Source organism: Falco biarmicus, chromosome 17 (assembly GCF_023638135.1).
Source record: "Falco biarmicus isolate bFalBia1 chromosome 17, bFalBia1.pri, whole genome shotgun sequence".
Lineage (NCBI taxonomy): Eukaryota > Metazoa > Chordata > Aves > Falconiformes > Falconidae > Falco > Falco biarmicus.
The window spans coordinates 6,443,489-6,466,348 of NC_079304.1; the positions used below are offsets into that span (position 1 = coordinate 6,443,489).

The 22,860-nt window shown below is 42.3% G+C and overlaps 1 protein-coding gene across 4 annotated transcripts in view; it reads left to right on the forward strand.

Annotated features, from left to right (window-relative positions):
- Nucleotides 1-22,860, forward strand: part of MYO1D (myosin ID) — a 163,228-nt gene that overhangs the window by 59,884 nt on the left and 80,484 nt on the right. For all 4 annotated transcript variants that reach the window (XM_056362172.1, XM_056362173.1, XM_056362174.1 and 1 more), the window contains exons 15-16: nucleotides 6,613-6,779; nucleotides 11,276-11,483. In XM_056362172.1, the coding sequence (XP_056218147.1) occupies nucleotides 6,613-6,779; nucleotides 11,276-11,483 (375 nt within the window). The remainder of the gene's footprint in view (nucleotides 1-6,612; nucleotides 6,780-11,275; nucleotides 11,484-22,860) is intronic.

Here is a 22,860-nt window from a genome sequence, read left to right on the forward strand (position 1 = left end):
TGCTTAGATAAGGGTCCTGAACACAATCATTGTGTACTTCAAACAGTAGAACAGCATGCAGAGAGATAATGCTTCTGTTAGGCCATTCCACCCTGAGGATCTTTTTGAGTTGACTTTTCGTACAGCTAATAATATGTGCATGTTATTAGCAAGCTAATAGCTGGGCGTTCAGGCCGTGCTTTGCTAGCTATTGGTTATGCACAAATAAATGGGCTGCTCTGCCTCTGAGTCACTGCCAGTTTGGATACTTGTCTCAGCTCTCTTACTTCTGCTGGGGGCTGGAGAGTGGGTGAACAGTTGTTGTTCCTGGGCTGGTAAAACTTCTGTCTCTTTTGGGGATACCACTCGTTCCAGTTATGGGTACCATAATTCGTCCCTTGGGTTGTCTTACCATTTTTCCCCGTGCTTAACTTGGGACTGGAGTTGCACTTCTGGGGATCAACAGTGACAACAACTATGTGTCTAACTGCAGTTCGGACCCTGCAGGACTATTCGGGGGAAGCCTGTGGTAACAGCTGATGAAAACAGCTCTCTGAAAACAGCGTTGCACAAGCGGTCTTTGCTGCTGTGGTCTGTGGATGTCAGAGGAATAAGGTTCGTAGGGAGAGATAATATCAGTTCATGTTTTTGTCAGCTGTTTCTCTAGAAAATGAGATGAAGATAGGCTTGAATTTTGTTGTGGTTTGGGCTGATGATTTATTGACATTACCAGAGTGTGTCCAGTATGTAAGTGCAGCGAGTGCTGCTTTTCTCATCCTGGCCTCCCATTCCACCTGGGCTGTTCCTGCTTGCGTAATGTTTCTTTGTAAACTGCTTTAAACCATATTTATGTGCTCTGTTTCTACAGTCCTTGAGCAGAATGGCAGTCCAAGAGCACTTCGTTGATACTCATTTGGCCTTCCTGGAATGCTGCAAGTTTTTTGGCAGTATAAAAAGTATCTTTAAACCTGTAATTTGGAGGAATAGTCTCCAAAAATGCTAATTTGGTGGGCAGGAATAACAATAATATCAGAAACAAAGCTCACAGTCTGTGAATACAGTACCTGCAGCATTAGTTGGTTGTTTAACTTTTCCGGTGTTTAGAAAAAACATCTTTAAATTTCTGTTTGGTTGGTATTCTGTTTTAAATCCAGAATTCAGTGACGAAGCAGAGTTCTGTGGTCCCTGAAGAAAGGGGCAGATGGTGTGGTTATTAGGGTGAGTACCATACAAGTGGTGTTAGCACTGCAGGAGCCACTCAAAAATACAGTTTTAACTTCAGCTTGTGTGTACACATGTCCATACAAGTATGAAGACTCAGAAAATATATTTTTGGAGGATGCTGAGTTGAAGTGGTGCTTATCAGTAGCAGCATCTCAATCATACTGTAATTCTCCAGACTTATGCTGAGAGTCTTTTGGGCAGAAACCTCTGGTAGGTAGAAAAAAACGTTTTGGGTTTGGGTTTTTTTTTCCCAAACCAACCAACCAAAGCAAAAACTAGCTTTACAGAGTTGCCGTGTAACATTGCTCAAGCACATGTTTTACTGCCCATGCTGTTTTCTTGACGATTTGGTCTTTCTGTGATGGATTACTTTGGGTGGCTTTTCTTTTAAACACTGACATAGGGAGTCCTTTGGCTGACACAGCTGTAAATGATGAGCTTCTCCAGGAATTCTCTCTGGACATGCATTCTTTTTTTCTCTTTCCCTTTTTTCCTCTTTTCCGTAACTCCTTTTGTCTGACTGTTCTTTCTTCCATACCTCTCCTCTCCCATCCAGGTTGACAGGTTTCATCTCTAGTAAGTTATAATGTCATCACTGTGACTGATTTGGCATATCCAGCACAAATTTGTCATATCCCTTCTCTTATCTAATGGGAAACTGTAAACTAGGGGTGGTGGAGGTGGTGGAATCTCTCAAGGAGGAGTTTGTTTAGGGTGACTTTTAAATTGGTTTGTTGTCTTTTTAACACTTAAAAATCGTTCAGCTTGATTTGAAAAAAAAAAATCAGTTTCAATTAGGCATCTAAACAGCTTTCAGAACTGGGGCCTTTGTGTCTCTGTATTTCAGTTCTTCCATTTATAAAATGCAGCTCCCAGGCTTGACAGCCTCATGGTACAATAATGGGAGCTGTATAATTATCCCCCTTAAGAGCTGAGGCTGGTGGGATTGTAGGCATGGAATAATCTACTTTAGAATTTAGCCTAGTAGCTGTCATTGCTGAGAGGCTTTAATTACACTGTAATTGCACTGATAGATGATCTCCTGTCTGCGCAGGAACTTCCTATTTCTGTTTTCCAAAAGAAAAGCAATGTCTTGACTTCTGCCTTTTATACCAAATGCAGATACAGTCACTCGTCTTTGTGTTGGGCATGAAGTCACAGATGTTTTGTATTGAGGTTTGTTGCATTTTTGAATGGCAAAGACCTGAATCACAACCCAGGCGGCCAGCCTTGCAGTGGTGAAAGGAGTTTATGTATAAGCAATAATGAATAGATGTGAACTGGATGCTGTAATGTCAGTAACAAACAAGTGACACCACTTCCCTTGAGGTAAAAGGGTGGGATGCCCTTTCTTGACTTCATGCTCCTAATGGCTTCTTTAATTTGATTCCTGTGGTGTTAAGATGTTGCAGTTCTGTTGATCAAATGTGGAATATTTGTGGTATCAACCTCATCAAAGTATTTATATTCATCTTGGCATCACATGCAAGATAGCATATTGAGGGCGGATCTGGCATGGTCAAGCGTTGTTCTGATGTTGGTGACTCTGTTAGCACTGAGGAGATAGGTTTGTCCTCAAGGGTGACTTACTGCGTGGTTCGAGAAGTGGCCCAAGCTGAGTATTAGCAAGAAGGGATGGGGAGAACTGCAGACCATTCACCTTCACGACTGCCAATCTTCATAGCTTCTAAGTCTGGGTGTAATTCAGGGAGTTCTCTGTATATCCCATGCTTTCCCTAAATGTTTTATTTCCAGTCACATAGGAGACTTCATCTAGCAGCTGAATGACCTGGCCTTTGGTTCTTGCTGTACAACTGAGAGATTACAATACAGAGCTTATAAATTGCAGGCATCAGGTCCAGCAGACTCCTACTCCTCATCAGTTATAGCTGCCGTGACCACATCAAACCTACTTCAACACTGATTTGAAGTTCAGAAAGGGCTGCTTCTACCTTCATAGTTTGACACATGATGCCTGAGTGCTGAGGTGAAGAGCGCCGATGACAGCTGCCTTCCCATGGCACAGCCAACCTCTATAACTGAAGGAAAAATCATCACCCACACAAACTAACTGCCAGTTCTGAGAGCTGGTAGGAGACTGCTGAGTTAATAAAGACCCTTGTAAGCCTTCTTACTTTCAGAGATGATTTTCAGAAGAAAGCCAAAAACGTTTATATGTAAATCTCTTAAAACTCTTTAAATTGTACCAACACATTATATTTCACCATGCTGTCTTTAAGGAAAGGAGAACACATAGGATAGGTATGGGTTGTGTTGAATTACCATGGCAGAAGTGCTTAGTGTGGTGGTGACCTCAGTAGAAGACTTTGTACAGAACAGAGCTGTCGCTCAGCTGCCTGGTGTCCTGGGGAAGCTGTGTCCTTAGTGTTCCTTTTTTGAGCCCACCGCTCTCTGAGGATATGAAAAGAAGAGCAGGATGAATAGAGCACTGCCCTACCAGGGGGCTCAGCCTGCTCTTTGGAAGTGGGCAGTTTTCTCCACTGCATGCAGCTTTGCCTTGGTCTCCCTGGTAAGGAAAGGAGCCAAACAAGACTGTGAAAGAGCTATCCCTGGCACGCTTCACGGGGAGAGAGATAGTCACTAGGAGAGAAGGGAGGTGATGCAAGAGCATACTTTGCCCACACATCCTTCTGTTTACCCACACACTCCCCATGCTTATGGGCTCCTGGGTTGCTGCATGGAGGGTAGGCAGCACAGGGATGCTGCCAGCTCTTGTACGGGTGGTTGGCTTAGATTTTGCTCGCTCTCCTTGGTGTGTTCTTACCCTGAGGACAGCCTTCCAGGAGAAAAGCACAGCCTGATGCTACTCATTGCATGCTTAAGTTAAGCAGGGAAATGTTCCAGTCCAACACCTTCCCCAGAAGATCCAGTGGCTTGTATCAGTTTTTAGGATACAAGTCTGCTTTTTGAAGGCCTCCATATCTAAGCCTCCTCATTGCTCATATTCATCCTATCCGTACTCAGTGAGTGGAAGCTCCACGTGCCTGTCATTAATGCTGCATCCAGGTTATGTCGGGACTAGCCAGGATAGTTAAGGATGATCCTGTTTCTTCAATATTACTGAAGGGAAAATTGCAGGTTTTGGCCTTTCATGTTAACCTGAGATTGAGTGACCTAAAATCATAGAAAACAGAGCTAAAGGGGACCTTGGGAATGTACCTCATTCACCTCCTGTTTGAGGACATGTCTGCCTTTATCTTCTCTTTACAGATGCTTCTTCAAGACTGTTCCTGTCTAGTGGTGGAGGTTCCCCTCCTTTACGCAGGCTTTTTGCTCCCATTCCTTGTTTCCCTGATGCCTAATCTGGATTTTTAGACTGTAGTTAAAGCCAACACTACTTTGTCCTAAAACTGTGGTTTACTTTTCTTCATATATACCCTTTAAATTTATAAAATCTAATGTCAGGGTGGTTATGTGGCTCCTTAGTCCTTCTAGACTAAAACTGTATTTCCTCTGAGTCACATACTCTGGATTTTTTTATCTTTCTCATTCTTCTGTTAACTGACTCATTGCTGTTTGTATCCTACTTGAACTGCAGTGCCCCAAACTGCATGTGATGTTCAGATCAGTAGAACTGTTGGGGTTTTTGTCTTACAGTTTTCCTGTTCCTCTTTCTTAGAAGAACATGAATTTGACTCATGTTCAGCTAGAATTCCTAGATCTTTTTTTTAGCACTGGTGTCAAATCAGTTTTTTATTCTTTTATTGTACAGCTATTTCTGCCTAAATGGGGAGCTTTGCATTTGTCCTTGCTAAATTAATCTCCCTCCACTTTTTTTTTTTTTTTTTTTTTTTCCCTCGGCCACTGCTGCCATTTTTTAATGTTCTGGGTTCTTGCACTCTGAAACTGTATTTTGCCTACAGATTCAGTACCCACATTGTGCTCCTTCATTCAAATCACTGCTGAAAACGTCCAGTAGTACTGGAACAGAACAGACTCCTTTGGAGAACCCTTGGGGTTTTCCTTTGGAGAAAGGGCCTCTGGTTACTTAGAGTAGTTTTACGGATGGTTTCACAGCCACCTGTTTGATCTAGTCCAGGGGAAAATTGCTGAATTTTCACTCTTAATTATCAGTTGTAATTATGGAAAGCGACATCTTCTAATGCTAAGATTTCAGACAGGCTGCTTATCTCCCTTTATGATAATGTTAGATTGCTGTAAAGGGATTTTTGCGATGCTCCAGTTGAAGTGCATCTTTGACATGTCCTCTGAAACCAATGTCTGGACATACTGTGACCAGCTGCCTGGGATCTTGTTTTGAATTCTCTCCTTGGCTGGTGATGAGATGTGATGAGCAGTAGGCTCTGCCAGCCTGCAGAGTACAGCACTCCTTTTGCAAGGGCTACTTAAAAAATAGTACAGATTAATGTTATAATAATACAATTTTACCTTGAAAAACTAAGGTGGGCCTTTATGACATTTATTAATTGCTTCCTGCCCCCTCAGTAAAATTACAAGGGGGAGAGTAAGGGCTAACAATGAAGAGAAAGAAGTGAACAGACTCTAAAACCCAGTGAAAGGAAGTGCGTAAGTTTAAAAGACTTATAGCTACCCCTTACAAGCTGGTGCTAGTTATAGACCATGTTGGCCTGAATGAAAGTTGCCTTTAATCTCATAAAAATAAAAGTAAACATCAAAACAGTCTAGCAGGACTGCAGATGGGTTTGTCTCGTGGGTGCAGGCTGTTGGCAGTGAAAGGTGTGCAACCCTTTGGGACTCACTTGAATGTCCAGGGTCGGCACGGACTGGGCAGAACCACCCGCGTTGTGCTGGGTGAGGTAAAGCCACCAGTCCCTGTTCAATGTTCCCTGCTGTCTGCGAGTCCAAGGTGGTGCAGAAGGAGGAACTCGCCTGCTGGTGGTTTTTGTTTGTCCTGCGGAAGGTGCGGGCTGGAAGGTAGCTGGGTTTTGCCCTGCACAGGATTGTGTCCAGTGATTTCCATCACATGAGCATGCTTTTGTGGGCTGTAGAGGGCTTTATTCAGCATGGTTTAAAAATTGTTGAGTAATCCATGGTGCTTTTAGACGTTGATAATTGGAAAAGCCATATCTGACAACAGGGCAGTGAATTACATTGGTTTTTCTATGTTTTATAAAGGCTGGTTTTTTTACCATCGAAGTCTGTAGAGGAGGAGGATGTGGACCTGGTTCTGATATATAGGAAAGGTCAATCAATCTCGAATGAGTAACATGTGGATCCTGTAACAGGTGTCTTCACTGTGTGCAACTGGGAGGAACGCTTGTCGTTCTGTTCTAACCGTGTAATTCCTGTTGAGCAACCAAACCTCATTCAGATGACTGGGGTGGATTGACACCTCAGTGTTTTAATGAGGCAACAGTTGTGTCTGCATAGGCATTTTTCTGATGAAACTCTGATTTGTCCCCATAGGAGCCCTATTACGTCCGTTGCATTAAGCCCAATGACAAGAAGTCACCACAGCTTTTTGATGAGGAGCGCTGCAGGCATCAGGTGGAATATCTTGGCCTTTTGGAGAACGTGAGAGTCCGCCGAGCAGGCTTTGCCTACCGCCAAACATACGAGAAGTTTCTTCACAGGTAAGAAGAGTGCTGCCAAGTGACTCAGCTCAGCCCCTTGCAGGACAACTCAGGCGTTGGAACAAGGAGTATGATTTGGCTTTCTCCCCTTGAGTGAAGAGTTAAGTCCTCTGGGCTTGTGATCCTCACTCTTGAGCATATGGGTGGTGGCATGTTTGGTTCAAGAACTGCTGTTGGTTATGATAAAACATGAGTCTAACAGGGACCGTGGTTGCTCTCATTTTGTGGTGACAGATATGTTTAGAAGTACATATGTAGCACTCAGGCTCAACTTTTCTCCTAAAATTCACTTGCTGTATTACTCTCTGCAGCAGGAATGTGTAATGAGGTTCTTCCCCAGAGCATAACCCTAAAACCAGAGCTAATTAACTTCTGTTTTGTCTCTGAACATTGTGTAATTGTTGCAGTGAGAGAGACAGACAGACATTGTGTATCTTGGGAAGTGCTTGATGGTGCACAGTGTCGTTATGCATGTGCAGGAGGAAACCTCTGGACTTGAAAACTGGAAGTCTGAAAAAGGGATAGTAACATGACCGCATTAAAATGTTTTTGATACTTCTTGCCCTTTTAATTCCTACCAAACTGGTGACAAATGATATGTTTTAGATTGAAATTTGTCTTACGGCTCCAGTAAATTAGCATGGGTACTAAGAATTCAACCTCTTGCTGATGAAATAGCGAATTGATTTTTACTTTTCTTATTGAATCAGGTGGGAAAAAGGCCTTGAGGGTAGAAAAAAATTAAACTATTCAAGCAGGTGGACTGTCAATGCTGTTGAAAGATCTTTTGCTGTTCACAGTAGAGATTTGCCTGGATATTTTGTGGTACCTGAAGTGGAACGAAAGGGTCAGGCTTACTAAATACAGCCTACAGTGCCGTGTATCGGTTTTCTTAAACATTATGCGGTGGTTAGAGCATGCTTTTGCCCTCACATGTGGAATTAATTACAATTTACTCTTAAGATTTGTGTAATTACTATTAATATAAACAGCTGCTTTGTTTTTAATAAATGTTTGATGAGCTCCTGTAAGCTTAAGACTAGAAGTGGTGATTACAGCCAGTAAACCAAATTAGCACATGGCAACTGGTACAGCTTTCAGGCTATTGTAACATTTGTTCTGCCGGACCCTGGAGTAGGATTAAACATCTATGGTGTAAGGTATCAGACATTGTGTTTGCATATCCCAGTACTGCTTTGAGTCCGGTCTCCACTGACTTTCCTACATTTAAGGAAAAACATATCTTTTGGCCTGGATAATGTTTTTATTTTTTCCAGAACTCTTTGTTCCTTGTCTTTTGGTGAGACATTCCCTCTTAGAGGGGCTGGAGGGTATGATTTGTGGTACAAGCTGCACATTTTTTGAGTGTTTTTTGAATAGGGATCACCAGGGATTTCTGTTCCTTTATAATTAACAGGCTTACTGGGAGACTGGGAATGTGGAGGAGACTCCAGGCCCTTCAGCTCTGGACTCTTGCAATGCAATGCAGGGCATCTTTTAAGACAGGTCTAGAGAAACTCAGTGAGGGGTGATTTTGGGATGTAACTTGGTCATCTGCTTGCTTACATTTGCAAAAGATGTTACAGAAAGCCAGTCCCACCAACAGATGTTTAAATCTCTTACAGGCCCCTGAATCTTTACGATTTTCTGAGCCCAAAATAGATACCTTTGTTTTGTTTTGCTGATTCCTCTTACAGGGAACAGGAGAGAGATATCAAGATATATATAGATAAGAGATACATATAGATATTTATGTATTTATATATATTTATAAATCTATTTATAAGTGCATGTATGCCTATTTTTTATATATGTGTGTATATAAAAACATATTAAAAAATAACTTTCCTTTCTGTGGGAAAAGACTTTTGCTATTTAGCCCTAAAGTACTGTAAGGTAGTTGATATCTCATACCTACATGTAGGAGACGAAGTGAAGCACAGTTAAGACCATTAATAAATGTCCTTTTTAAGCTTTCCTTGAAATGAAGACAACTTTTATTTGAGCTCTGTGCAAACCAGTCTGCCCTTACCCATTGGTAGAAAGTAAGATCTAAAAATTTTTTTTTGTTGGGCCAAGAGATGTTGCATGTTCAATTGGTAACTACAGCTTCCAGTTGTGTGAAATGCATGTCAGTACCATGTATCTTAAATAGATGTGGTACTTTTTTTTTTAATAGTAATTTATATATCAAAACAAAAGAAGCTGATTAGATTTCAGAAAGGGGTATGTGTGCAGGGCAGGGGGAAGAACGGCGCCTGTGAGGCATCTGCAGGCATGGCTGCGTGTGAGTGTAATCCAACACTTGCGCCATGAAGACATCCATGTGCTTATTTCCAGGCAATGTTAAACATAGCACGTAAATGATACTGGGATATCTGTGAACCATACAGTGGTAAGGGAAGAATGGCGTCATGTGCAGACCTGATATTTTTCATTAAAGCTTCATAATTTGGTGGCTTGCAAAAATCTTGGTTCTTAGGAGAGCTATACTGGCAATTGTAAACTCAAGTAGCAGCCTCTCGCATGCTGGGTGTTTCTGTATCTAAGTACAGAGAAGAAGGAGAAACAAAAGTGGTGTAGAACTGGATGTTTAATGTATAAGTGACCTTGAAAACTGTCAGGATCTCTAGGCAGGAGAGGGGAAGGGTTGTGGTGTCAGTGAGCAGATTTCTTTTGGGTGCTGGCTCACTGTAATTAGCAGTGAGGCTGGGATTTTGACTTGCTGTGGCATTCAGGTTCTGCTCTCTGCTGTGGGGAAGGAGTTCGTGGCATTGCACCACACGTGCCATGGAAGGAACAAAAGGAATGAGAGGACTGCTGTGATACTCCACCACCAGTCCCACCACCTGTGGGCTAGGAGGGAGGTGGTCCATTTGCCTCAGAATGTCTTTAAATACCATAGCCCTGGTTTTGTTGTAAAGGAAGAAGAGAATTTAACAATACTTTGGGGCAGGTTTTCAGTTCCCTAACATCTTGCCATTTTTTTTTTTTCTGGCCCCATCAACAGAGCAGGCCTGTTTAATAATGCATGGGTTTGCATTGCCACTCTGCTTGTCTTTTTGGTTTTTGGTTCTTTTTTTCCTTAATCTAAATGTCTCGAGGTGGAAGATTTTTCCCAGTGAATTAATTATTGCAGGAACATTTTCCGGATAAGAATAGGAAAGAGAAGCCAGTATAAAATATTTATGTCCTGTGTGTACATGTATTTGAGAGAAGCAATGCTTTTGCTGGCCAAGTATAAATGCAAAATCTTCTTTTGTGAGTCTGAAGAGGCTTTTTTATTTGCCTGTTTTATTTATCAGTAAGATCTCTAGTCTGCGTGCTGTAACCCTTACACTGATGGCGTTCCCTGCTTAGACACAACCCTTACACTGATGGCGTTCCCTGCTTAGACACAGTGCACACCTCCATTTTTTCCCCTCTTCAACAGCTTATTCAGAAAGGCTAATTTGATGAATGAAAGTGACAGTGTGATGTATTTCCATTCAGGCTTATTTTAGTCTGTTTAGTAACTCCTGCAGTGCACCCACTCCCCAGTAAAAAGGTTTATTGCTGCGTCCGTTTAATAGTAGCTGAGAATTCTGAATGTGTAAAACACTGAGATTGATGCTTGATTGGATTGTGGGCTTTTAAAGAGAGAAATGGTTAAGGTTGCTGCATGCTTGTTTTATTTAGTACGTGAATGCGGGTACTATTGCAGTGAAAATGTCTATTACATTTTTTTATTATGTCCATAAATCTTATGCAGAAAATTCATTGTTGCTTTTTGCAAACGTCTGTTCACCTAATCAGCGCTTTGCAAGGCTGATAAATCTTACAGAGAGCTCAGTCTGATGCATTTACTTTCGTGTTTGATTTGTAGTTGTCTTAGTTCCAGTCTGCATTCTCTTTCTTAGTGTACAAAGGAGAGTAAGGGTAGGAGGGAATGACTGAACAACAATTACAGACAGTGGTGGTGTTTGCATGCTGTGGCAGTCAACTGTCTGGTACTTTGCTAAATAAAAGAATTTGTTAGAAATGGCTACCAAAATAATGAACAAGAAAATTATGCACAGAATTTTTAAAACTAGGTTTTCTGACAAAACAACTGATTACAGTTGGCTTTTTATGCAGAATGTGACCAAACCAAAGCTTTTTTTCCTCACCAAAAAAAAAATAAATTAAAAATTATTCCTGAGAGTGTGAATAATGGAACTGCCAAATCTGCAGCAAGACAGTGGTGAAGTTTGTCATGTTACATCAGTTCGGTGTTGAAGAAGTGAGTTCCTCACAATATTATTGTTTTTGAGCATCTCGCAAAATCATGCCTCTCATATTCATTTTCCGTGGATTTTGAGGATCACAGTTCCTACAGAGGATGTCCTGAAGCTCTTCTATTTGTAAGAGTTTTTATTAGAATTTAGATCATTATTATTTCTAAAATGTGTTGAAGGCTATCCTTCTTGAGAACTTAGATGACAGGTTTACTTGTAAATTGTACCTTGTACTTCCAGGTACAAGATGATCTCGGAATTCACTTGGCCAAACCACGACCTCCCTTCGGACAAGGATGCTGTGAAGAGGCTCATAGAGTGTCATGGATTTCAGCACGATGTTGCTTATGGCAAGACCAAGATTTTCATCCGCACACCTCGAACTCTGTTCACCTTGGAGGAACTGCATGCCAAGATGCTTGTGAGGATTGTTCTTTTCCTACAGAAGGTAAAGCTTTATTTGCTGCATTAAAAACTTGCTTCCAGTTCCTTAAAACACCTTTGTTCCCTTTTCAGGCTCACTTGCAAAAATGACAGATCTGCACAAATTCTAGAATACTGCAGTTTGATTACTGGTTAATTTTTTTTAAAGCTCTTTCTGTAGTGCTCTCTGTAGCTGCACTGAAATCTCAATGTGGTGTGATGTGCTGTAGGACCTGTAAGATTGTTGGTTACTGTTTAAAAAACACTCTTTACTCAGTGAAAGTAGCTACCTGGAACCTTTGAGGAGCTTTTATGGAGGAATGGATGTTGAGACAGTACATGCGTAAAAGTTTATTAGCAGATCCATAGCTGGTGGCATACGTCGACTCTATTGGTAAAATTCTTGGGGGTGCAGGAAAAGGGGTGAGAGGGGAAGACAGAGTGAGAAAAGAGACAGGGAAAACTTACCCCAGAGGCCAGCTAGGAAGGGAAAGGACAAGATTCCCAGTGAGCATCCTCCCATGGTGTCCTTTCTGGTGCAGTGTGTGGTCTCCCTTGTCATAATATTCCATTAATAATTACTGAGTTGTTATCAGGACCTGTGTGAAATCCCTATCGTTTTTTCTTATGATACTGTTAGTGCTGACTGGAGCATATAAAGACAGGGGGCAGATGCTTGTGCGTATTGGTTTATTAAGCTTTGAGCATCCATGTTATGGAGTTCCCTAATGTAAACCAGAAAATACAGCCAAGGGATACAGAAGGAAGGAGTGATTTGCACACCTGTGACAATCACCTCCTGTAAGAACCTGCTATAACGTGCCATTTTGGGGTTTGCAGGTGCAAGCCTAGGAGAATTACAGCACAGGAACAAGGGAAAACACTGCCCCAGCAGCTTGGGTGAAAGGGTAACAGAGCGAAAGGCAGTTTTCAGAACAGAAAATAGAAGGCCCGTAGCATTTTGAAGGGTCACACACCTAAGGCGCTGTGCAACAGGACCCATGCACTTTGCTTTCTTTCCTCTCAGAATGTGGGATTTAAGCACCAGGTTTTTCTGGTTTTACCCTTAGGATAAGTAATTTTACATTCTGTGACTTCAGGGCAAACACATTCTCAGACTTGGCATACGAAGGTACTCTTCTAGGCCATGGGAGTTTTTGTTGTGGCTTGGCTAGTTCCTAAATAATTTAGGTGTTTTTTTGGGACCACAACATAGAAGCTGGTTTTGTAACCTCAAAAGCAACATATACTGGAGGGGAAAAAATGCTTTAGTACTTGCTAAAGTAGCTGTGTTCTGTATGAGTGTGATCTGTCTAGCAAAGAGCAACAACTTCGAACTTTCACAGCCACAGAAATTGTGGGACTGACTTGGGCCTAACAGGAATTGTTGACTAGCTCAAGTTTTTTAGAAACATATTTCTTAAAATGTGTATTTTCTTTGTCATTCTTGGAACTTGGGAAACAACAGAACTTCTGAAACCCTTTTTGCCTATCAGAAATAGAAACTGTTGACAGATGGGTATAAATACTTCACAGAGAAAAGCTTGCTCTACAGCTATGCAGTTAACATAAGTTTGCACAAACTTTTTAAACCTGCTGGACTGAATCATTTTGTGGTGAAGAGTGAGACCTGGAAGGAAAAAGTATCCACCACAAGCTTTAATGGTTTTGCAAAACACTCACATTTCTTGTGTGCACAATGCATTCGATCTGATTCCCTGTCTGGGAGGCGAAATGATTTGACCGGTGTGGAAGGAGGAAGTGTCAAGTCCAGTGTTGCAGCTCTGTTAGTATCTGTTGTGCCACATCACATAGTTTATATTTAGTAATAAATCTCTAAGTTTTATATATATGTATGTGATTAGTTTTTCTGGGAATGCAAAGCTCCAGTTGCTTAAAGGATTCAGGACCTGCCTGTTTCCTGAGCTTTGTGGTTCAGTGTTTTCTTCCCTTTTGTTTTTTAGCAGTGTTCTGTTTGCCCTGCTGCTGAGCTTCACAGTGGCTTTCTTAGACTACTTGTCATCTTCCAGGTCTCTTCCCTGGAGTGAATTCTCTTTTCTTATTCTTTTGGAGTGAAATGGAGCTAATCTGTGGGGCCCCCTTCACACACCTCTGTTCAGTTTTTCTGGATTATTAGTTGCACTTCCACTGTGCTCACTCTGGTTCCTTGGGAGGAGTTCTCCTGTCTGCAGCCGCTTTTCTAAGCATGTTGGTCTTATTTGGTGCATTCAACGAGTTCACTGGGTCATGTCATTGATCTGTATTCTCTCTTTCTTCCCGTAGTGGTATGAGGCAAGCTAATGAGTTCCTTGTTGAATAAAGCTGCAGGGGGGACACCTTGCTCCCAGGTGACCCCAGTTTTCATATTAAATGTCGGAGAAATTGGGAAGTGACTTTTTTTGAAATTGAAAGGTGCAGTTACTGAAGAATAATTTAAAAGACCCAGCCTGTCTGTGCTGTGGAAACAGATGATGTCTCACTGCAAGGTGAGCACTGAAGCTCCTCCTTTGGATAAAACCCACTGAACAGTGTGAGGCATGATTTTAACAGCAACATGTCAGGTTTTGTGAGTTTGCTGGCCTTTCCTTTAGATGGAAACTTCAGAATTATGTAGTCTGGGCTATGATCTGGACTGGGTTCAACAACCTGGGAGGAGAGCAGGGCTAAAAATTTTTTGCCTTTAGAAGGTAAGTTCCTGGTTAGGAGGAACAGATCAACTCTGTGGCTCTGGGGTTTCTTTTGTTGTGACAATCGGCAAAAGTGACAGAAGTGAAATTGCTGGTGCATGTTGTCCTATGGCTTCACAATGTCCTGTGGCTCCCTCCTCTATTTTCTCCTCTCCCTGGAGGAGAGGCCTGAAAGGCATCTTTCTCTTCTACACGAAGTACTGAAATAGGACAGGTAGAGTCATCTTTTTGTTAGTTTTCTCTGAGAAATCTCTAGTGAGATTCTAATTTACCTAAGAAAAGATGTGTGGGGAAAAGACAAGGTCCTGTTGAAGCACTCAAGGTATTGAAGACTTCGAAGCAAACTGGGTGGCCAGAGCTCCTTTTCTGTAGCTTAAGCCTGCTGTGGTTCACCTGTGTCTCAGTTTAGAGTTATGGAATGTTCTTCCACCAGGATCTAAAATGCTTGCAAAGTGATGGAGTGAAGCTCTTTAGAGTCTTGAACTTGAAACTAAAGGCAAGAAACAGGGATGAATCAGTAAATGCTTACTGAACAGCTCATCAGCAAAAGAGTAGGTCTTGAGTTGATGTGTGTAGGTATGTAATCACATACCGTGTGCAGTGTTAAATCTATCTGGAAAATGCTTGGATTTTTCTTCCATTTTCTGTATTTCTCTTGTTTTACTGTTAGATCTCATTCTCAGCTCTGTGTTGGATCACGCCTGTGTTCAGACACCAGCCAGTTCTGCTGCCAGTAGATGGGGCAGTTGGAGACTGGCAGTGCTGAAAAAGGAACAATCAACACAGTAACAAATAAAATCAGAGTAAGGATCTGAAGAGGCCTTCACTATGCTCTGAAAACATCAAGGCAATTTTGCCTGTATCTTCATTTCTGTTATCAACTTGCTTTCAAATATCCATTAAAAACTCGTATGAAAATTTAATTCTTGCTCCTTTTTTCCTTATTTTAGTTTTGCCTATAAGCATCAAAGGCTGTGTAAGGCAAACTGTGATTACATCTAAAAGGAAAGAGAGAGATTAACTTGATTTGTTAAAAATAATGGAGCCTTCTGTTGCCTTGGAGTTCCTCAAATTTGAATTTAGGAAAAGGAAAAGACAACTGGAAATAAAATGTGTTGTTGTGACAATAGGCACTTGTGTGATAAAAACTGAGGGAAAATGTAAGGCGTAGCCTTAAAAGCAGCTGATCCCAGGCAGGGGTCCAATAACATTTTACTTTGTGCAGGAATGATTTTAAATGAAAGAAGAATCTGCATTTAGTGGTTCTGTTTCCTGGTAGTTATAAATGTATGTCCTAATTTCTAATTATATATATTATGTAGTTTAGTGCTGTCATACAAATCACAAGACTTTCAAAAAGAGATTTGGTAATTATCTTAAAAGCTTCATCGCGCGAGTAACCCTTAACCCTTAAAATAATGCTGGTTCCTTTGTTTAATGACAATAAGAATTTGCTGCTTATGAGTTTGGTTAAATTGAATTAAAAATGACTTCCAGTTTAAGTAGATAATCTTTCTTTTGTTTCACATCTCTTGAATGTCTTCTTTAGATTTGTCTTCAACACTTCTTTTTTTTCTGTTATAAAATGTTAGTGAAATTCCAGGCTGTGATTTTACTTTAGACAAAAAACCAAGTCAGTAAGCAAATGTGGTGTGATTTAACCGTGGCAACTTGCTGGCTCCAGGAGAATTTAGCAAGCGAGAGCTGTGTCCGGTATTAGAAAACTCATATGGCAGTGGAGACATCACTGTCAGAGTCAAACCGAATGGTCATTTTAGAAGCACTGGCTGAGAATATCAGTGCTTTTTATGTGGTGCATTTGAGTTTATTTACTATACCTGTAGTCACGCCATCTATAGGATTGTCTTCATGAATGCAAATGGAGCAGCTCTAATGTTAATAATAAAAATAAAAAATAAAATTAAAAAAGATGCCATAAAACTGCATCGCTTTTTCTGCCCTTGGAAGCATTCCCACATGTTCATTAGCTTTGCAGAATAGTGCTTTGTTCAAGAAAAAAGCCCGGCTAGCCAGCACGTGCGGTATGCAAAGATGATGTATCTTGTCAATATAATTTAGTGCACTATTTCAGTGTAATTTTATCAGACCAGTACAGCTGCATATGGTAATCGCTTCACTAAATCTTTACTGCCTAATGCAGAGGAAGCAAGAATTGTCCTTGCATTGCAGCCCAGCACCACCTCGGACAAAATCCTTGTGCACAGAAGGCGCTCAGCCCAGGAGATCGGTGCTGTGGAAGGAGGCAGTGCTGGCCCTGGTGTATACTGTGGGTCCTGACGCGTCCTCGTGGCACGGCCGAGCAGTGTGTGCCATGGGTGCTGGGCTTTGCAGAGGCTGCTCTCAGGAGAGCTGTCGCTCACAGCCCCGCAGCTGCAATCACCATGGCAACATTTCCCCAGCCCTGCAGGGAAGAGCAAAAGAGAGAATCATGGCTGACTTGTCATATTCACCTTCCCTTTCTTCTCTGTCCCCATGAGTCCTTGAAGCACAGTGCGGTGGGAAGCATTAACCGCAAAGGGAAGCTTTCACTCTGACAAAGGCGTTTTCGTGTCAGATTATGGATGGGCAGTAGTAATCTGATGAGGGCTTCGGTTCAGTGACCCAAATCAAAGGTGCTGCAATGTGTTTGCCATCCTGACTCAAGGCATTTGCCATCTTGAGGGAATGTGTTTGTGAAGTTTTGAATATAAGTGGAAGTAGATACATAATTACATGTGGATTTGTACTGTGAACCAAGGCTTTGATCTTGAGAGGCTTTGGCAGGGAAAAGCTGTGAAGGGAGATGCTGCAACTCCTTCCAAAGGAGCAGCATGTGGGTGCTGTGAAGGACCAAGTAAAATGAAGAATTGGATGTGTCCCCTGTGCTGACAGTGCCACTCACCAGTACAGCAAAGTTGATCTCTTAGTGGACTGATCTGACTGCTTCTCCCATGCTGCTTGTCTCTCTTGTGCTGGTAACATCACTTGTCTGCTTCCAGTGAATGCATTGAGGCATCTCAAACCCAAAAAAAACCCCACAAATGCACCCCTAAAAAGTACCAAAGCAACAAAAAATCCACCTTCTATCATTAAAAAAAAAAAAAAAAAGAGAGAGAAGAGGCTGTTTTCTGCCAGTTGAGCTCCACGACCAGCTCACCTTCCCTCAGATGAACATTCATGCTGGTAAAAAGGAGAGTTGGGGACATGCCTGTGGGGGAAAGCAAAAAGAGAATTAGATCCTACCCTTCCAGTAGCAGTGCAGTGGGGCCCCTAGGTACTTGCTTATTATCTTTTTCCTCCTGGAGGAAATGCTGTGGGCACGTGCTCAAATCTAAATAAATGTAAATACCCATTTATTCTGGAGCAGAGGAGAGAGGATACTGTGTATGTGCACCACTGTTTAAGGATATGGTCTAGCAATGCATGGATAGCAGGGCAACTGCCTGTTCCAGGACTCTGGTGTCCCAGCATTGAGACCTTGGGCTTCGTGGCTGTTAGTCACCTTAAAACTTGGTTTGTTAACTCACATGCATGTGGGGAAAAACGATAACACACACATACACCCCAACTCTCCCCCTAGCCTGTTGTCAGCATCACAGAGAGTATGTTTGTGCTTTAGTGAATGTGCAAATGACTTCAGTAAGCCCAGACAGAAGCAAAGTGCCTGGCAACAGCAGCGGAGCAGGTAATTGCCTGATTCTGTAAATGCTTCATTGTGGTCTTCTGCTTTTTGCAGCGCTGCGTATGAATTCTTGTAAATGATGACTGCAGAGCCTGCAATTAGGTGTTAATGGTACCCACTGCTCACTTCATCCTCCTTGCTCAGGTTTTGCTTTACTGGATTTCAGTTTGCAGAACATGTTGGAAAGACTTCAAAAAGAATCTAAATTGATTTCCCTAATGAATCAGAGGAACTGAGGAGTGCTGCGTCCTCATGTCCCTCTGGGAATCCCAGTCTCGAGTGTGGCTTTTTTCCCCCCTCTCAAATGGACTCCTTTCAGCAAACATCTCTACAGTCCCTTGTTTGTTAAGCAAACTTTTTGTGGTTCTGATCCTCTAAACTGAGTATTTCAGGTTCTAACTCTGCCTTTCACAGTTTTGGTTGGGTTTTCTTCATGCTCATTCACATGTATCACAGACAAATTGGGAAGACCAGATTCTGCAACCATTGCTACTGATACTTGCTTGTTTTCATGGAAGAAAATTATTTTCTGTTGTGCCTGAGCTTTTCTTTTTTTAAAAGATACTGATCTGCTGCACCTCAAGATGTCTTTAAGCCTTGTTTGAAGTGTGAAAATACTGCTAGTGTAGTGTAAATAAAAGTGCAGGCAAGCACAAATAGCATTCAACAACCTTAACTTGGAAAAGGTCTTAATTTGACATGATAGTAAAATATACCAGGATCACATGAACTGTGCCTATAATGAGACGCACAGACAATTTCTGTGTGTAGTTTCTTTCCCAAAAGGATGCTGCAATATAAATCACAGCCCCTTTGAGGGGCTTTGCCACTCTTTCATGGGGCTGGCTAGTGAGCTACTCACACTGGTTGTGGGGCTTTTGGGCAATAAGCATGTAGTGATTGATCTGTGATTGCTGAAATATTTATGGGTTATTACTTTTTTTCCCCACCGTGATTAAAACTGTCCTCCCTAGCAGAAATGGAAATGCATGTTTAAGTGGTGTTTGTGGTCTTTAAACAAAGGTAAGTAACGTTTTCCAGTTCTTTGCATGGCTCCATTTTCCCTCTGTCTGCTTTGTTCTAGAGAGGCTTGTTAACAGAACAGTGCTGTCACAACTCCAGAAAACATAGATGAAGCTTAATTCTTAGCTGCTTCACTAAATAGATCAGGGTTTTAAACTGTAGCAGATGTGCTACATCAGACTGAAGGTCCATCGGGACCACGGTCAAGTCTCCAAGAGTGACTGCAAGACAGTGCCTCGGGAGGACAGCAGCAGGGCAAGTGTGAATCATGCCTCTCCTTAAGACTTTCCTGGTCCCTTCAGACATGTGGGCTTGCGATAATGTAAGCTGGGCACAGGTTTTCTTATGCAGTAACAGGTGCTGGATTTCTCTTCTGTGAACTTGTCCTCAGACATGTGCCACCAGCTTTTAGGTTTTGTAGCCACCTTTGGCAAGCTCAACTAACCACTGCATGGAGAGACCTTGCTATGTCTGGGTTCTTGCATTTGCCAGCTTCACCTGATACCCACTCCTTCCCATACTGACAAGGCAGGGCTTCACTCAGGACTCTGTGGATGTCTGCTACATCCCCTCTCAGTCCTTCCTTCTCACAGAGAAGTGTCCTAGCTTATTTAACTTCTTAATGTTTGGAGGTTGTTCTGTGCTTCTGGTTGTCCTTGCAGTCTTTACCAGCAATAAATACTGAAGAGCATTAATAAGTGACTTGTATTTTGAATATCTTCAGCATAAAAACACTTTACCCTGAATTTTCATAGGACAAGAGAAGGTTCCTGTCTTCTTCTAATGGCAGCAGCCTTGTTCTGATGATTCTCTGCTTCCCTAATACAGGACCTTTACCAGTTCTCTTTGTTCATGTCAAGCTATCTCTCTTCTCCCAACATCTTCCTTCCCTGCTTATTGCCAGAGGCAGGAAATTCTGTGGAGTGCAACCAGGATGGGGTAATGGTGTTCCCTTTGTCAGGACGCTGGGGTGCTGCCAGTAGAGACTGCGAAGGGCACCAAATGGACCTAGCAGCTCCTTATGAGTAGGATGGTAAAGAGCTTTCTTGAGGCTTTTGGGCTGAACTGCAGCAGCATTATCTCAGGCTTGGCCTCGAAGGAAGGTGGGCACAGCAGCAGGATGGTTGCTGCAGCCATTGCTGAGCAGCAGGACGAGCTGCAGGAGGAACCCAAACCAGTTCTGCAAGGACCCTGCATCTGGCACGTCATGTGTACGTGCATGAGCCTCACATGTGCGACTTGCTTATAACTGCTGTTTCTCTGATAATTTTTATGTTTATTATTGGACACGCTCTTGTTAGTACAATCTAATTAATCTCCAAGTGGGACCCTTCTCTCTTTCCTGGCTTGTGCAGTATTTCTATTAAGCAGAGTGATAGAATGAACATTGTTCAGCTGACTCATGAAAAGAGAAAATAGCATTTAGTAAATTAAGCAACTCTTCCTACTCACTGTTTATATGCTCTCTAATGTGATCTCTTAGAATGGGGAGGCTTTGATTTAAAACCATTTGCCTCAAACCTTCTATGGGTTCTGAATTTACTTGAATTGGGAAAACTCAGATCACAAATAGTGGTGTGTGCAAGTACCTGGTGGGTGCTGCACGTGAATATTAGCCACTCCATCATAACTGTGCTGTGCAAGGAGATGACCCCCTTCAAAAGCAATCAGGAATAGTATAATTAAAGCTTGCTTCAGGTTTGAGCATTTATTCAAACTGCAATGCCTCGGAGGACTCTGTGGCAGAACTGCGTGCAGCTTCGGCGCTGCACTATTGACTTAAATATTTAATAACCTTTCCCGTTTGAGATCCTTTAAAGCTGTGCAGGAAGGTTCATGCCTGTGTGAATTTCTAGCTAGGTTTTGTTTTATTCTTTTCAGTTTGGATGCCTGGAGGGCAGCTTGTGCTAGGGTAGCATGAAATATTGATCACGGAACAGTTCAGGCCAGAGCGAAGGAGGCCTGGTGGGAGATGTGCTGTGTTACCCCAAGCAGAAGTAGTTTTCCAAGGTTTAGTTAGTTGCAGAACTGTTCAAAAATACAATGCTAGTGTTTAATTTAGGCGGGCTGCATTTGTTTGCTGAATTCTGGGCATTTGTTTGCTTGTTCGTCTGTTTAGATTGTGTGCTGTGTGGGTTTTCTTCTCCATTCGCAGAGACTGCAGCATCTAGGTCAAATCTAGATTATCCCTTTTTCCACAGAAGAACTACAAGCGAGGTGATCTCAGCATTCTGGGTGCATCCTGTCTGGTCTGCTGGTTTTCCATGTGCTCTGCAGGGCCCATTTGTTTTTTTTCCTTTCTTTGGGGTGGTGGTTTTTTTTGTGGGTTTTTTTTTTCCTTTTTTTTAATAGGGAAGTCTGAGCTTGGAAGCAGACTGCAGTTCACAAACCAGCCTATGTGTAGGTTGGTATATAGGATTTATAGTCTGCTAAGGTGATGGACTTGGGCTGTGTGTTAGGTTTCTTTAATCTTAGAAACCTTGCTAGAAGCTCACTGAGCTGATTCTAAAGGCATGTCCAGATCTCCTTTTCCATTCATTTGAATTTTAATTTATTACATTTTAATCAAACCCATGTGAATTAAACATACCTTAGAAAATATTTTAGTACTTCCCGTAAGATAAGGTATGACTCTTGGTTTAGATGATTGTTCTATTTCTTTTTGTGCAAATCCCAGCTGCAGAAGGTGCCAAAGCTGCTGCTGCTGCATTGAGAGGAGGGGGAGCGCTGATGGGGTCACAGAGCACCCAGAGCTGTGCAGGAGGATGGGACCTCCCTGGCTGTGGAGCTTTTCATGGCTCCATTGGTCACTTCCACCTCGCTGGCTGTAACTGAAGGAGTAAAAGGGATTATAGGAAAGCAAACAGCAAGGAACTCTTCTTCACTGGAAGCAGCGATAGAAATAAATACTCTAACGCTGAGGAGTTTTGAGTAGATTTCTTGTGTTGTTCAGGCTTTGTTTTCCAACCTTTTACTTTCTGTCCATCCTCCTAGCCCTTTAGTTATAATTTTACCTACTCTCTTAATTTTTCTTCACCTGACCTTTAGGAGGAGAAAGGCAGAGGTATTGAAGGAGATGAGGAGAGACCATGGGCAGGGACTGGATGGCAGGAATGTTGTTTCTTTCTTTTGTTGTTCTGTGGCGGGTTGGTTTTTGTTGGGTTTTTTTTTATTTATTTATTTTATTTAAAAGCTCTAAAACTCCTTTTCTTTCCATTTTTAACAACCATAGTTTATAAGTCTCTGCTCTTAAGTCCTGAATTTACCTGTGGTCCCCTTCCCTGCATACACATGTTGTGGAGCCAATGCATGTTGCTGGTTATTCCCCTTCCTATGCCCTGCCCTGCCTTGTCTCCTTGGGCAGCTCTTCTGGTAGAGGACAATGTATTCTACAGCGTGTCCTGCACGATGTCTCTTGCTCTTGCTTGGTCACTAGGTGCTGCGCTAACTGAGGACAAAATCTATTGCACTGGAATCTGCTCTTCAGTGTGTCACTTTGAAAGTAGTCATCGAAGAGGCTTTTCTGTGAGCCTGGCTTCCTCTGCGTTTGTCCTGTGCTGCGGACGCCCCGCACTGATGACAACTGGTTTTCTTCTTGTGGCCACTTCATTGCCGGTACTCCAGTCATCGTCTTCATATCCTTCACTCCTTCCCTTGTGTCCTGCACACATCTCCATCTTCTCATCCTGCTGGAATACTACCAGGTCCTTCTGGTATCCTTTGGCTATACCTGTTTGGCTTGGCACGCAGTCTTGTGTGGCTGCCTGGCTAGAAGCTTTGTGTGTGCTGGTTGAGATTTGGAGATCAAAGAAGGCAGATGGCTCTTGAGCTCATTCTGAAGTGTTTCCAGCAATGTCACTCTAATTTGAGGCTTACTCTACCCTGCTGTTGATATTTCCTGAAAGATATATGGACTTGCCTCTTCGAGTCTTCTGTTCCACTGTCAGATTTGGTTGGAGCTGGCTAGAGATTCAGAAGATACCAGGGCAGTCTCAGCAGGTCAGATGGGG